The sequence below is a fragment of the Lynx rufus genome, unplaced genomic scaffold (assembly GCF_022079265.1).
Source record: "Lynx rufus isolate CCGP_SWC_20201006 ecotype Redwood Valley unplaced genomic scaffold, mLynRuf1.p SCAF_12, whole genome shotgun sequence".
Classification (NCBI taxonomy): Eukaryota; Metazoa; Chordata; class Mammalia; order Carnivora; family Felidae; genus Lynx; species Lynx rufus.
The window spans coordinates 12,052,861-12,069,337 of NW_025814826.1; the positions used below are offsets into that span (position 1 = coordinate 12,052,861).

General features: G+C 46.5%; 1 protein-coding gene across 2 annotated transcripts in view; it reads right to left on the reverse strand.

The window, feature by feature from the left end:
* Positions 1-16,477, reverse strand: part of NSMAF (neutral sphingomyelinase activation associated factor) — a 63,607-nt gene that overhangs the window by 1,892 nt on the left and 45,238 nt on the right. For both annotated transcript variants that reach the window (XM_047073961.1, XM_047073960.1), the window contains 17 exons: positions 15,874-15,953; positions 15,228-15,318; positions 15,069-15,132; positions 13,809-13,860; positions 13,570-13,690; positions 12,799-12,930; positions 11,992-12,034; positions 11,287-11,450; positions 9,691-9,799; positions 8,309-8,367; positions 5,725-5,792; positions 4,843-4,910; positions 4,301-4,424; positions 2,725-2,808; positions 1,415-1,565; positions 898-1,000; positions 640-749 (listed from right to left, as the gene is read on the reverse strand). In XM_047073961.1, coding sequence (XP_046929917.1) covers positions 640-749; positions 898-1,000; positions 1,415-1,565; positions 2,725-2,808; positions 4,301-4,424; positions 4,843-4,910; positions 5,725-5,792; positions 8,309-8,367; positions 9,691-9,799; positions 11,287-11,450; positions 11,992-12,034; positions 12,799-12,930; positions 13,570-13,690; positions 13,809-13,860; positions 15,069-15,132; positions 15,228-15,318; positions 15,874-15,953 — 1,623 coding nt within the window. The remainder of the gene's footprint in view (positions 1-639; positions 750-897; positions 1,001-1,414; positions 1,566-2,724; positions 2,809-4,300; positions 4,425-4,842; positions 4,911-5,724; positions 5,793-8,308; positions 8,368-9,690; positions 9,800-11,286; positions 11,451-11,991; positions 12,035-12,798; positions 12,931-13,569; positions 13,691-13,808; positions 13,861-15,068; positions 15,133-15,227; positions 15,319-15,873; positions 15,954-16,477) is intronic.

The window sequence follows — 16,477 nt, forward strand, 5'->3', positions numbered from 1 at the left end:
ATGTCACCAAAGGAAAGAGGGAAGAGGATGTCGGGGAGAAGTTCCTGGTCACAGTGGAAAAGTAGATACTTATAACCTTAGAAACTAGAAGAATTAAAGACCATAAATCTTCGAGATGAGGAGGCAACTGTGCAAATAGAAGCACATACAGTGAGTCTCCAGGGGATACTGGGTGGGAATAAAAGGGCAGAATACTTCATACACGTACAACACATCCATCATCTCAACAGTGAGTGCACCCACACCCAGGACGCAAACTGGAAGAAAGTCCTCAAAGGAGAACAGGGACGAAGGGGGTCAGTGGTGGGAGGAAGATCGTTTTTACTGAAATTAATTACTTTTGTGCTGTTTTGGGGTTTTTAAAAAACTGTGTGTGTGCTTAAAAAAGTTGCAGCTTTTACGATGGTTTTTAATTCTCCAAGTGGGAGTTAATGCAAAAACTTCCTTTTTGGAGTCAGTCAACATAAATCTCAGTCCCGAAGGGTCACTTGGCCAACGAAGATGCTCGTGGGGAATGTTTACGACGTGGAGGGCAGTGGGGTGTTTTCTGCCTGGGAAAGGTAGGTTTCCTGATGGGAAAAGCAGGTTGGAGTTCAGCCTTTTAGGAAGAAAGATCAAGTCAACTGCATAACCGCTTACCTGCGTGGCCCTGTATTCTCTCACTGAGCTTTCCTCCGAGGAGGTCCCAAACAAGCAGTTCACCAGACTGACTTCCAGACAAAACAGAATTTCCATCCCAGATGAAGCACCTGCAACAATGATTTAGAAATAGTCATTTGGTCATTTATCATGAAGGAAGGGCCCTATCCACGCCGGCCAAAGCAAGCCCAAATGTCACGATCACGAGCTTGTCCGTAAACGTCTTCGCCCACTAGTAACGCGAGCAAGAGAACGTACCTCTGGGGCTCGTCTGAAGTCATAGAGGAGATGAGCATTCCCGTCTGCACATCTATGACGTTTAGACAGCCATCTGCACCTGTGCTGAGGACGTGGCGACTGTCTGTAACGCGAGAGACAATTACAGCTTCAGAAGTGTGTTCTAGATTGTTCTGACGTTTCATCTCTGGCATAGTGTTCGCTTGCATTTTCCCTGAGCTATTTGTACTTAACCAAGGACTCTCCTCTCCTGGAAATGTTTGTTTCTAAGACACTGGGCCGATGACCCTTTGGGGTGAGTCCACCTGCGCACTATAAATCAGTTCCTCTGCTGAGCTGGCGAATTAAGAGCAGCGTCCGCCGTAGCTCTCCTGGAGGTACAAATGGCCCAAGTAGCCCGTATTCTGCCACGAAGCAGCCTTGGATACAGGCGAAACTACTTCTATCGGCAGCCTGTTTTTCTTTTTACATTCTTATGATTTCAAGATAATAATTCTGATTCCCCCAGTATCCTCTGTATTAAAAAGGATAAAACTACCTGGGCTAAAAGCAGCATCACGTATGGTCCCCGAATGGCACGGGATCTGGTGCAGTATGGTGGCCGTGGTGAGGTCCCAGATACTCACTGTGCCTTCTCTGGTGCCTGAGACCAACATCGTACCTGCAGCATTTAGGCTAATTGTCTCTACCTGAGGAAGGAAACACATAACGTAATCCATTTAGAATTACGGTCATCGCGGTTTCCCTAGGCTGACTCGACTATGCACGTGATGAAGGTTAAGCTCTAACGGACAGTGTGCTGATGTGGCTAATGCAGACGTGTTTCAACGTTGCCTACGCAGTTACTGAAAAATGAAATTCTTCATATGCTAGTGAACAAAATGAAATATTGCCAACGTAAATGGAATGCAGTTTTAAAAGAGCCTAAAATTGGGGTGCCCGGGTGGCTCAGTCCAGTGGCCGACTTCAGCTCAGGTCATGATCTTGTGGTTCGAGAGTTTGAGCCCCGTGTCGGGCTCTGTGCTGACAGCTCAGGGCCTGGAGCCTGCTTCGGAATCTGTGACTCCCTCTCTCTCTGTCCCTTTCCCACTCACACTCTCTGTCTCAAAAAGTGTTAAAAGAAATTCTTTTTAATAGCCTAAAATCGACAGTTTCTGAATAACTCTGTGAATTACAAATTGTAACGAGGTACCAAACTGAGGCACAGGTGATCCATGTTATTTGAGGGATTTCGGAGAAATGGGGATCTCTCGGGTTATATTTGCGTGCGTGCCTGGAATCACATACTCTGTAAATATTTCTGAACCTTAGCTCGTCTGTCGACCACGCAAATCGGGTTTCAGGTCACCATCTCAGAGAAAAGACAGTACCGTGAGCTCCAGTGGGAGGAGCAGCTGTGTGACCCACTGGTTGTGGAACGAGCGAGGGGAACCAAGTGCGAGCTCTGGTTCTGCCCCAGGTCATGTGCGCCCGGGCCACCCAACACCAGGTTTACGTTCTTGGCTGTTGGAAGGTGTCACGCTAGATAGTCCCTTCTACTAATGTGCTGGAAAACATGAGAGACGACGGGGCATACTTTCTTGCCCCAAATAGTTCGAGGGGATCTAAATAGTCATTGTCACGCTCAGAAATTGGATTGGACAGTAGCTGATTCTCAGAGAAACAGCAAATTGGAGAAAAAAAGGCAAAGCAGAGTTGGAAACCCAGAGTCGAGTCAAAGAAAAGAACGGAGAGCCCGTGCTCTCCTCCCACGAGCGAAATAAAATGAAGCAAAAAAATGAAAACACAGGTAAGACCAAGAACAGCCCACCCTCCCTCGGGCTCAGGCGTGTCGTTGCTGGTACTCACACTGACGTCGTGTTCCAGCTCGGCCAGCATGTCAAACCGGTGTCTTTTGGGGCATGTCGTTTCTGCAGGAACCCCGGACCACACCTAGGGTAGAACGTATCACGGGAGGGATTTGCAAACATTCAGAGCGAAAGCATTTCTAACACAGCCAAGAAAAGTGCCCTTGACCAACCAACTCCCATTTAACCTATTTGCCAACAAAACACAGCTGTGACTAAGTGCTTCTGGCTCCCTCCCTGCACTGCCCACGCTTCTGTTCCTGCCACAGGCGCTTGCCTGGTGTCGACTGCACCTGTGTCTGTTTCTGTCCTTTGCACCTGCTGTCGTCGTCGTGGTCTTCGTGTGAACTACGGAAACCTGACTGCAGAAGCGCTGTGGCATCCGGTGATGTTTCGAGAAGACCCAAAAAGGCAAGTCACCGGAAAAAACTGCCAAAATGCGGCGCGGGCAAGAAAATTTGTCTATAAGAATGGGGGGAAATCCTGAAAAACTCCAGAAGGAATTCTACTAGTTTTAGGTTCCTGCTTGCTTTTTACGTAAATGCAAATTGGAAACTGAGGATGGTGAACGCTGGTGTGGTCTCTGCAAGACAGTTGGGCAGGATTCCAAAGCGAAGGCCAAGGATGCCCCACATTGACAGAATGGTGAAGGCGTGTGCGTTTGTATGTTCTAACTTTGAGTCGAATGCATTCTCTTTTCATGATTCCCCACTTCAGCTTGATGTTTTTTGATTAACTGCTAGTTCAAACTGTGAGATAAGAGGACTCCTACTGCATACAGTTGGCCCTTGAACAATGCAGGGGTTAGGGCTCTGACCACCCCTCCCCACCCCCCCCCCCCAGCGCCATGCACTTGAAAATCTACTTATAACTTTGACTCTCCCCAAACTTAACTACTGTACTGATTGCCTACTGTTGACCGGAAGTCTTAACTGACAACATAAACAGCTGACTAACCTAGTCTGCATCTTATATGTATTATAGACTGTAATCTTACAATAAGCTACAGAACATAAAATGGTAAGAAAATCATAAAATAGATTTACAGTAGTGTATGAATTTACCAACAAAAATCCACGTATGAGTGAACCTGAACAGTTCAAACCTGTGTGATTCAGGGGTCCAACTGTTCCACCTCATTTAACCCCCTGGTTGAGCGCACAGTACAAAAGTCATGAAGACTTCCTATTAAGAGGCGCACACATTAAACAAACACAGGCAGGGGCGCCTGGGTGGCTCAGTCCATCCAGCTTCCAACTTTGGCGCAGGTCATGACCTCACAGTTCGTGAGTTCGAGCCCCGCGTTGGGCTCTCCGCTAGCAGTGCAGAGCCCTCTTTGGATCCTCAGTCTCCCCTCTCTCTACCCGTCCCCTGCTCATGCTTGCTCTCTCTCTCCCTCAAACATAAATATTAAAAAAAAAAAACCCAAAAAAACAGGCATTAACATTCAGGATCTTCATGTATCACTTATACACTTTGTGAAAAATAGTGAAGTGACTGAACACATGAACAGACAGCAGAATGGTTTATAATACTTGTATTATCCTAACATTTTAAGCTAGAAATTCTATGCAGACCTTCACTGTGGAGTCCCACGATGCGGAATACAGCCGGTTGTCATGCCAACAGATCTTACTAACGGCATCGTCGTGTCCCATTAACGTGTCCTGGCGTCTTCCAAATGCTATAGAATAAAAATAGCTAACAGACAAGATAATGAGAACTATTAAAAAGCATTCCAGCTTAATTTTAAGACCCTTACACACATATTCAAGGAATATATCGTTTTAGTTCTCTACTTAGACCTACCAGAATTACAAATTTACTTGTTCTCCTGTTATCAGGCCAAAATACTCAAAATCTGAATTTAAAGCTAGAAATCTCCAGGTCTGGCTCATCTGTGTTTTCACCTCCATTTAACACACAGAGGAAAACAGAGTCCAGTTGGAGAACTTATTAGATTCAAATACAGAGTCAAAGCCATCAGCACTACCCTTCTGTAGTATGTGACAATAGCGCAGTGTCTCCCCAGCGGAAGACCTGGCCCTTCCTGCCTTTCGTCCGCAAAGACAGCGGGGCCACGCGAGGGATTACACGAGCAGCCCGCGCAGATACATACACATTGTTGTCCCACGAAGAACTGATGACCGTGGCGTCTCCTGGCAAAAGCAAACAAGATGATAAAGCCTGAAATACAAATGGTTTGACATTAATGGTTTACGATAATCAGCAGATCCCGAACATGGTGAAACTATCTTGGGAGCCCTCCCCTGCCAAATTAATGCTCACGTTCTGCTTATTTTGGCCTTCCTCATATTCAGGGAGTTTTTTTTTTTTTTTTCAACCGGCCAATTCCAGAGGCTTAGTTTCCTCCCAAACGTAAGAAAGGAGGTCAAAGTGTGTGCAGTGCGCACGGGTCTAGCCTGAGGATTTTCAGGGGCTCTGGATGGCTCTCGTGGCCCTGGGCTAGAGAAACTCCTAACACAGGTGAATCGTGGGGTGGGCAGAGGTGGGGGCTTTATTTATCCTCAAGAATCCTCTCTGGATCATACACTTCCCATGCGTAGGGAGGACTTCAAAAATTCTTTAGGGAATTTCAAAACCTTTCGGATGGTTTACATGAATAATAAAGTGTGTCTTTTTCGGAAGAACTGGTTTTCTAGTATTAGGTGTCCTATCAACTCGGAAACACAAGTTATTTATAAACTACAGTAACAGATAGTTCCAGAAAAGCACAGATTTATTAAGTAGAGAATTCTACTGAGTAGTACTTCAAGTTTTCTAGGCTACAAATGAAAACACGGTATTATGAGAAAGAGGTACCCTGAAAAAAGTTGAAATTGAACTTAGAACTAATCTAACTCAGGCATTCTGTGCACACCTACACAGGAATAAACCCAATTGTCTGGGGGAGAAATGAAATGCCATTATACGTGTGTTGAAAACAAATTGCTACGTGAATTTCCGTGGTGACGCTGACTTAAAAGTAAAATGAACTCACCATATTTGAAAATGATATACTTCTTTGTAGCATTTTGGAGTCCTTAGAGAACATCTTCAGGGTGGAGTCTAATTTAATAACGAGAAGGCAGACACGTGAGAAAGATTTCCTGACCCTTACAGAGGACAGCGAACAGCCAGAGGCCAGCAGGCAGAGGCACACTCTTACGGAGAGCTGGGTGGCAGGTGGGGGGCTGATCTGCGGCCCATCCGGGCAACAGCACTGGCGACCTGTAACCCCCGGACGAGGAAACTAACATACCAGTAGGGGCCCAGCACACTGCTGACATTTCAGCATGACTGAACACAGAGCTGGCCCGGTCACTGACAGGAGTTAAAAGTCGAAGAGAAGTAAAACAGCAACTTTGAATTAATGAAAACAAAAATCTTGCCAATACCTGTTTTTATTTTTTCTTTTTAAACAGCCCAGTTAGAGTGTGATACCCTTGAATTAGCGTTTATGGAAGAACCACTCGACTTTCTAAAGGATAATAAAGTAGGGATTATAATGTCTTTGCCTAACAAACAAAGGTGTAGCAAAACAATTTCTTTAAGAACCAAGATTCACAAAACTTAAAATGAGCTCCAAACGCCCCATATTTGAAACACGTAACAACTCATTTCCTAATCTGTAAACATGTAACGCGATAAATAAAAGGCCCAAATGAGTTTTAGGCAATTTCTTCTGTACAGTAAAAGGTAACCTCTCAACCTAATTTTTGCAACATCAACACACACGAGCCCTGAGACTTTGTAAAACTGAAAATTCTCCAGGATTAGCTTGGAAACAAAGCCAGAAGAGTGAGCACATTACCTGAACTTCACCCTGTGGGGCATAATTACTTCTGAGACTTTCCAACAGTGCTTCTGATTCTAAAGAATGCCCCTCCTATTGAGCATTTTTGAGTATTCACCCCAGGGTCTACGAAAGCTCACTAATTTGGGGCATCCTATAGAAAGCCATAAGCCAGCCTGGGGGATAAGGATGCTGTTCTCAAAACCAAAGGTTCCCTGCGTGTGCTGGGGGTGATCCTGTCAAAGGCGGCTGTAAGAGCCAGGCTCACAGGTGATGGGTCCCCGCCGAATGCTCACGTCACTAAACGCATCTACCACGTACAGGAGGAAGAAAGGTCACTTTGGGGTGGTGATCTCGATATGTATAAATCAGTAATACAAGTTTTATCAACAGAAGAAAGAAACCAGAAAAAAACCAATGCTTCTGACTTAAAAGAAACCTCTTTCTCCTTTATTTGTCAAATTTGCAAAGAAGCGACACAATGCTTAATAAAAGCCTCAGAGTTGCAAAGCCTTGACACTCCTAAGACTCAGGGTTTTACAAGGTCATACAAGTACAATGGACTAAAGGATTTAACAAACCATGTCAGACAAATCCGGCTAAGAACACAGGCTCTGATTGAAGCATTTTGTCTTGTGTTATAATGCTGGCACATTCAGCGGGCAGGATCCTGGCAAAACACGGATGGCTTCCTTCTACCGGAGCAACACCTCCATGACCCCAACAGGGCCCGGTGCGTGTCCTGCATGTTCACTCCCTTTGGTCTACAGTACGATCACTTTATGTTTTTAAATTTATTTTTATTCTATTTTAGAGTGAGCACGTGAGTAGGGGAGAGGGAGAGAGGAAGAGAGAGAGAGAGAGAGAGAGAGAGAGAGAGAGAGAGAGAGAGACTATTAAGTAGGCTCCATGCTCAGTGTGGAGGCCAACTTGGGGCTCCAGCCCACGACCCCGGGGTCATGACCTGAACCAAAGTCAAGAGGCGGACACTCAACCGACTGGGCCACCCGCGCGCCCCTACAGTAGAATCGTTTTCTATACTTTGTGGAAAATTCTGTTTCATGAAACCTGAGACTGTACTGGGAAGGGAAAGGAACGACGTGCTACAGGCAGTAAACCACAACTGCAGAACCAGAGCGTAGCAACTCTCGTTTATCTGGAGGTGTCTGGTTAGCACCATTGCTGACCTCCAGCGACAGAAAATAGGATTTCCTCTGAAAAACGCTAAAGAAGAAGTACCCTCAAAAAACAGCCAGCTACTAACTCTGTCCGAGCAAGTTGTAAAACACAAGCAGGACAGCGAAGACATAATTTGATAACGCATAAGAACATTAACAGTGTATGAACTGGGTTTCCAGCTGAAATCGACATCAAACACCCTGAAATATATACCAGGGGCAAGAACGAAAACCCTAGCGGCAAGTGCGCCCCTTCACGCTCCGCGCCCTGGGACGCCCTCTGCTGGACACTGCGGCACCCCGCCCGGCCCCCGGGCTCAGGACCTCAGCCAGCCCCGAGGCAGAAAGGGCCCCACCGAGCAAGCAGATGGGAAACTAGCGCTTTCTGTCCCTTAAGTTACGGGAAACCTTGTCAGCAACAGAAAGGCACTTGCGTGATTGTTTCTGGCAAACTACGAGGAAGCTGCGTGCTAAACGCCACAGCTGCTCAAAATTCACGTTTTGGGGAGGCAGCGCACTCAAGTACAAGCCCCTGACCGAGAGTTAACAGACTTCCGCAGCTTGGACGCTTTGCGCTTCCGGGCGAACCACCTTTCGGGCAGGAGACATACCTTGCGACGTGGTGAAGACGGACGAGCCGTTGCCAGACACTGCGATTCCAGTAACCGCCCTGTGTAAAAACAGACTTTGATAAATCACCATCGACCGTGTGCCAGACGCGAGTCTCTTCCGAGTCTCCGATTTCATCTCACCAAGCTCCTGGGATTCCCCTCGTCACATCTGTCTGCTGGATCCGTCCCACCCGTGACACCCGCCACTGCCAGATCATCGCCGGCGAGCCTCTCATTTCGTCTGGGCGATGCCCGTGGCTAGAAATCATCCCCACTCCCGGCTTCCCTGGCTGCCACATTCTAAGTCGCACACCGTCCTGACAGCTGGAAAAGTGGGATGCTTCTCCTTCCGTTCCACTCTCCTGGACCATCTCCCAACATTACCGAACCCCTCTCTTCTTCACACTCGCTCGCTCGCTCGCTTCGTGGCGGAGTCGAATTTACCTAGCATCTGTTCACCGATGACACCCTTGTCTGGTTCCGCCATTTCCTCCTAAAGGACCCTTTGCCTATTCACTGCCTTGGATGATAAGGCCCCTTTCTGTGCATCACGTGGAGAAGTTGAGACAAGGGAAAGCCTCTGTTGTAATGAGGAAGGCAGGACGCTTTCTTTTCAGGAGGCTGTGCTCTGATAGGAAGCCACTGGTCTCAAGTAGGTGGCACATTCAGTTCCACCCATGACCAGTGGTGTATGTGGCATCAGCACGTGGGAGGGGACGTCTGTGTGCATGGGACAGGACAACGGGCCTCACCCCTGAGCTGGCGTTTTCTTATCTGTGACAGGATGGCTGAGGGGACGTCAGTGCTTCTCAAGCCTTTCCAGCACAGTGCGTGAATGACCTGACTGCAGAAGTCTGAACGCCCGAAACCCCTCTGGGTCTGACAGCAGGCCCATATTTTTTGAAAGGATAGGTGTTATTTTGAAAACTCCTGTCGAACTTAGCACTTTAATCTCTTTCTCTCTCTCAATACACACACTTGTTGTAATTTTTTTTACAAAGACACATTCTCCCCTACAATATCAGTAAAATTCAACACCCGGGGAGGATACACTGTGCTTCTGCCATGGCTCCGCACCATCAAAGCCGAGAGGGGCCGTGCGCCCCAGCGTGAGAGGCACAAATCTACCTGCTGACTGCAGACCCCATCCTGTGCTCTAGAAAGACCAGGGCATGGGATGCTGACATAAATTCATTTTGTGCCAAACTCTGTTTCCCTTGCCACACTGACCTCAGATGGCTGATCACTACAGACATTTCGGGGGATAAAAACCGATCAAGACAGCACTGAAAGAGAATTTCCACCCTCTTGACTCCACGTAAAACCTGGGGCCCCAAGCCAAGACCCCGACCTCTGCCATGATGGCACAGAGACACTCTTACTCTTTGTGGATTTTATATCGCTCGTGTAACTGCAGTTTGGTGATGTTATTCCAGGCCAGTGTTTTGCTTTCTTCGGTCAGGTCCTCAAAAGACTCTTCACCTGGAGAGACTACAATGAATTGTTGCTGAGTCAACTCAATTACTAACGTGCAACCCAGGCAACAAATACCAGAATCACCATATTTTCTATTAAAATCAAACGACCAAGGAAACAAAATGCCCCACTGAAATAGAACTGCTTTGAAATGTACCTGCTAGGCAGCTCCATGTTGGTCAAGGGAAAATGATAAAATGTATAATCTAAGTAAGATAAAAATCCTGTGGGGAAAGACTAAAAAGTACCTATGCGGTAACTGAAGTCATTTTAGACTCTTATCAGCGTCTGCAAAGTTTTCACTCGCCCCTAGCTTAGGAACCTCAGGAAACACAGACTGAGTAACTACTTCCTTGTCAGTAATCTTGCAAAAACCCGTTTCCGAAAAACGCTGCGGTGTCCTTTTGGTTTTGAGGGGGAGAAAGAGCAGTGATACGATCAGAGCTACAAGTGCCCCCGGACGGGACCAGCGAGGCCATCCCTCCTGTTTTATGAGCGGCTGGCACAATTACCCTTTCAAATCATCACAAGACAGTGGTATGAGCCTGCTGACTAACCAGGGCACAGGTTTAAGAGGCATCACAAGACAGTCCTATGGTCTCTATGACTTAACCCCGCGGGACATGACCTCTCAGAGAACTCCCAACCAGCCCTGGCTCAAGGGCCCCTGCGAGCCACGCCTCCACGCCGGAGGGAGCACTCAGCTGTGTGCGCACAAGCCCGAAGCTGTGTGTGTGCCCGGAACAGACGCACAAGCGCAGAGGAGGAGAAATCATGTGACTGTGCTCCCCATGTTCCACGTCCTGTCAGACTCCTTCTGGGAGCCGGTGGGTTTGAGGCTGTCCTACGTGCCATGTACAACATGGATAACGGGATAAAGGGGAGTATTCTTTCCTCCTTTTCCAAACACTAGATGTGAGAACAGGCAGGGTCGAGTTCAGTTTGAGCACGTAGCACATGCCTGGCACACAAGAGAGACTCCGGAAATGTCTGTCAAATGACTGAACAAGGAAAAAGAATTCAGTAAAGAAAATAAAGCACCTGGAACTCAAGACCTGTGTGTGGGGAAGGAGGAGGAGAACTCGGGCTGGAGGAAGTCATTTCTGGGACAGAGCCGGGAGGAGCCGGGTGAAGCGGCAGGGCCAGGACGCGTCCACGCGGACGTGTGAGCGGCTAAGGACCGAACGGCAGCGTGGAAAACCACAGAGAAGAAAGAGAAGCAGAATGCTAACAGAGTACTGCCAAGTCTCATGCGACGTAACACTACCAGAAAATAAAAGTAACCTGGTTTTCTCTGAAGTCAGTAGTCAAACACAAAACAGCGACAAAACCAGGCTTGTTGGAGTCGTTTCTCAGCTGAACTGCAGTAAGGTGGCCAAACACACCCACCTCCAGGGAACGCGACGGCTCCCGCTTCAGCTACGCTTCAGAATCTTCCGGAACATCTTCTTCAGAAAAGAGCAACACATGGTGCTCACGTTTATTCCCTTTACAAAACGTACCTGGAGAATCCACTAGGGGAGCATTATGACCGCAGGTCTGGGAGAAACTTTTACACTTTGGGGTGATCCGTCGAGGATGGGGCGTCACAAAGAGCTGTTTTGGCGTCTGCCCAAATTCCAAGATTTGGGTTAGCATGGCCACTTTCTCATCAGGGTCCTCGATGCTTTAGGACAGAACACAAATAATGCAGTGAACCTCGAGGTTCCAGTTAGTTTCTTGAAAGCACAAACGTCAAAAGATGCGGGTCAACATGAGAGGTTAACCCTCACATAGCTGCTGTTGAGCAACAGCTATGTGCCGGGACTGCTGAAGCCTCATTACAGGTTGTTCGATCATTTTCCGAGGCTCCGGAATGTACCTAGTGGTGAATGCAAGATACTATTCATTGTGAAATTTCCGTACCTTAGTATTATTCACAGAGCTGCAGCAATCATTTAAAGCAGTACTTGTTTTTTTATTTTAGAGACAGAGTGCAAGTGGGGGAGAAGGGGAAGGGGGGGTAAGAGAGAAAGAGAGAGAGATTGAGAACCTTAAGCAGGCTCCATGCTGAGCACAGAGCCCAACACAGGGCTTCCTTCCACGATCCTGGGATCATGACCTGAGCCGAAATCAAGTCAGGCGCTCAATCGACTGAGCCACCCGGGTGCCCCGATAAAGAGGTATTTTGTAACTTAAGTAGAAACTCCTTACAGACATACAAATACCTGTTCAAGTCTACACCTCCTTCGTAGGTCAGCGGATGAAATACTGAAAAAGGAGATGAAAAACACTATTGAAAGAGGTCCTGTTTAGATAATATACATGCTGTACAGAGTTCTGTTTTTTCTTTTAAACTCAACAGCTTTAAATTTTTATTCAAAGAAATTGACGGTCACTTTGCAAAAATGACTAATAATATCCAACGGCAATAAATATCAATTTGGGCTATTATCTCTCACAGAGCAGAAATCTCATCGGCAGCTCAGACAGTCTGTTATCTCCGGGTGTTTCCCCACCAGCACTTCAAGCCCCCACCCCCACCCCCCGCCCCGGGGCAGCACAAATCACCCCGCACTGCCCCAAACTTTCGGCTCAGCCACCCTCATGAGCGACACCGGAAACCTGGAGGCGGTAAGAACCAGGCTGAGGAGGAGGTGGAATTCTGCCCGCGTCTGTCTTTCTGCTCAATTAATAAGACACTCTGGGGCCCTTCATAGGAACGGAGAGTGCTCTCCTAGTCTATCCTGACTGAGTTTTACTTGAGATTATTGGGTGGGATGGAGAGTACATGCTAAAACTGGAAGACTGTAGAAAACACTTCTCGGGATCATGGTAAAGTTGATGTTCTTAAGGCAAAAGTCCTTCCCCCTCTGTGGCTCAGTCTCTGATCCCAGAGGCGGGTGTCAGATGCTTCTGCCGCACCAATGCCTCAGTTTTTCTTTCTTCCTCTTCTTTTTTTATTTTATTTTTTATTTTGGGTTTGCTTTCGCTTTTATCAAAGGCTATAGGAACTTTCCGAGACTATCACGTACCATTATGGGCCCCAACAGCATCGGTGCCTTTTTGCTTGTAGCCAAATATTAGATCGATCCACTCATGAAGGTGTTCTGACACGTAACCGCTTTCCAACGCCTCTTTGCTCTTCTGGAGAAAGTCCTCGGGACCTATTAGATTAGACTTGATGAAAACATCAGTCTTCATTTGTTTTCTCCCATTTCTTGTCTGCCCGTATGCAGATAAAGCTTCTAGGAGAGGCAAGAGGTACATATTTCTTAATGAGGTTTCCCCCCCCCCGCCCCCATCACATAAAATATAAATTTTGGTGGGAAGCGGGGGGTGGCAAAAGTCACGTTCACAACATTTAGGTCTTTCAAATACATATCAATGTTTTTGCATCTTAGACTCACAGACCATTTCTGATTTGGAATAGGACTGCTATTGCCTCATTTACATAGAAAATTACACCGTCATTTAAAACCACCCAGGCTGGGGCGCCTGGGTGGCTCAGTCGGTTGAGCGTCCGACTTCAGCTCAGGTCACGATCTCGCGGTCCGCGAGTTCGAGCCCCGCGTCGGGCTCTGGGCTGATGGCTCAGAGCCTGGAGCCTGCTTCCGATTCTGTGTCTCCCTCTCTCTCTCTGCCCCTCCCCCATTCATGCTGTGTCTCTCTCTGTCTCAAAAATAAATGTTAAAAAAAAAAAAATTTTTTTTTAAAACCACCCAGGCAACTATACATAATAATACTAAAATGGCACTGCCGGGTGAGGAACTGTTGTAATTCAGTACTTGCATGGTGGTACTCACTCCGTGCCCAGGGCGGAAGTTCAACGTCATCCACCATCTGCCCTCCTTGTCTCTTGCCCAGATCCAACTTCAGACTATTAACTAAAAAGCTGACATCATCGCCATAGAATTCTGGAATCAACTGAAAGTGTCAGGGGAAGAAAAAGAAAAAAAAAAAAGGAAAGGAAGAGCAACGAATATTTTTTCAAGCAGTTGGAAACCACAAGCCCAGTGAATCATTAGCTTTAATAACCACTTACCTCTTTAAAGTCTGTGGCACCATCCAAACAGTTTTTCCAAGTTTCTGCAATACTAAATACAAAAAAAAAAAAAAAAAAAAAAAAAAAAAATCAACTGATCTGAACGCTCAGGTGAGTGAAACAGCAACCGCATCGGGGTCTATGCAGCTAGGTGTTGGTCTACACTTTACCTGCAGTGACTCACTTCTCTAACTCACAATTCTCAACATTTGTATGAGGATCCCCTTTTACAGAAGAGACACCTCCCTGAGCTCATGCAGAGAGGGACACGGGGGAAGGACACAGACCCAGATGGGGTGTCTCCAAGTCCTTGCCGGGAGCCTCCGCACACACAGCGGCCGGTGCTTAGATACGGAAAACCTAGCACAGCCGTTGTAATAGCTCGTTTCAAAAAGGAATTATAAATAAACAAGCGTACAGTTTAAAAAATGATCGGAGAGGCACAGATGAAAAGATTAACAATGAATATTATCTTAGCATGGTGGGAGGCCAAGTGAACTTAATTTTCTTCTTCATATTTTCTGATTTTTTTGCAAGGAAATATTACCTTTACAATAAAAAAGTTAAATGCTCAAAGGGAATTATATTCAATAGTATTATTTGGAATAACAAAATGTCAGAAATTGTCTAGATGTCCAACAATAGAAAAACTGCTAAAATACTTAAATTATGGCACACATCAGGATATGATATGGGAATTTAAAAAAATCAGTTTTGAAGAACATGTAATAATATGGAAATATGGAAAACTTCAATATCTAATACGAGGCTGCAACAGGCAGGACAAAAGCTGTATTTAAAAGAAGTTCTTGGGGCGCCTGGGTGGCTCAGTCGGTTAAGCGTCCGACTTCGGCTCAGGTCATGATCTCGCGGTTTGTGAGTTCGAGCCCCGCGTCGGGCTCTGTGCTGACAGCTCAGAGCCTGGAGACTGTCTCAGATTCTGTGTCTCCCTCTCTCTGACCCTCCCCCATTCATGCTCTCTCTCTGTCTCAAAAATAAATAAACGTTAAAAAAAAAAAATAAAAATAAATAAATAAATAAAAGAAGTTCTTACAGTTACACACACACACACACACACACACACACACACACACACACACACGTGCACCCACGACTAGAAAAAGCCTGAATGGAAAAGATATACCAATCAGTGATTCTTTACATCTCTTGACATTTTGGTATCCAGTTTTTGGAAGCAAACACATTGCATGTTTGTAACTAGAGGGTTTAAAACACGGTAAGGGAAGCATTAGGCCAAACCTGTTGAACATTCTGTCTGCATTATCAAACCTTCCGTTCTGCAGGCACAGCATGTACTCTGGTGCTAGAGGGGAGATCAGAGTAAAGTGAGACCACCGAGTCACCGAAGACGCCACGTGAAATCGCACCGCATTTGGGAGCGAGGGTAAAGAACCTTACCGATCCTAACAAGGTAAAACAGCACGTAGCCCGGAGAAGAGTAGTGACTGCCGTACATGAACTTTGGCTCTGGCATTTCCTGGTAGCGGCTCTACAACACACGGAAGAAGATCCTGCTAAGTGCCGGCCATGAAAGTAACAACTGACCCAAGTAGTAAAAGCCTCAGCTCGTGGCATGGACACATTATATCCCCTAATTTCTCTCTTGAATAGGAATAGAAGGAAGGGGGAAAAAAAAGGAATAGAAAATAAAACTGCACACACACACACAGTGTTCCTGTGATAAGTATTTTGCTTTTCTTGGCTCAGTGGGAACAATGCTGGGCTGGATTGAATAGAATGGATTTTATGCATCTCTTGAGCAATTTACCAGAGCACCTTCATGAAAATAAATCAGTCAACTAGTGATCAGTAAACTCCTACTTCCTGAATTGTAGGCCAAAGATGCAAATGGCGGGTGAGCAGCGAAACCCATGGGGGAAGGCAGCGGGCAGAGAGGATAGTAAGAAGAAATATGATGTAGATCCTCTGGTCACTCGGCATAGTCCTCATCTAAGTCTTGGAGAAATGAGTTTCCGTTACTATAGACACAGAGGCCATGGCTCGTGGAGTTGTTTAGAAGCCGGGTATCCCCGAACCCACATACCAGAAGTCTTTCCAGCCGTTCCTTGTTTAGAGCCCCTACTGGCCTGCTGAGATCCCGGAACGTTCCCGGATTGGACAAATCTGTAAAAATAAATACATTTTTAGGGGCGCCTGAGTGGCGCAGTCGGTTAAGCGTCCGACTTCAGCCAGGTCACGATCTCGCGGTCCGGGAGTTCGAGCCCCGCGTCAGGCTCTGGGCTGATGGCTCGGAGCCTGGAGCCTGTTTCCGATTCTGTGTCTCCCTCTCTCTCTGCCCCTCCCCCGTTCATGCTCTGTCTCTCTCTGTCCCAAAAATAAACGTTGAAAAAAAATTAAAAAAAAAAAAAACATTTTTAAAAATGAATTATTTTGGGGTGCCTGGGTGGCTCAGTCGGTTAAGCGTCCGACTTCAGCTCAGGTCATGATCTCACAGTCTGTGAGTTCGAGCCCCGCATCAAGCTCTGTGCTGACAGCTCAGAGCCTGGAACGTGTTTCGGATTCTGTGTCTCCCTCTCTCTCTGACCCTCCCCCATTCATGCTCTCTCTCTGTCTCAAAAATAAATAAATGTTAAAAAAATTAAAAAAAAATGAATTATTTAAAATAAAGCAAACAAGCTTATACTTAA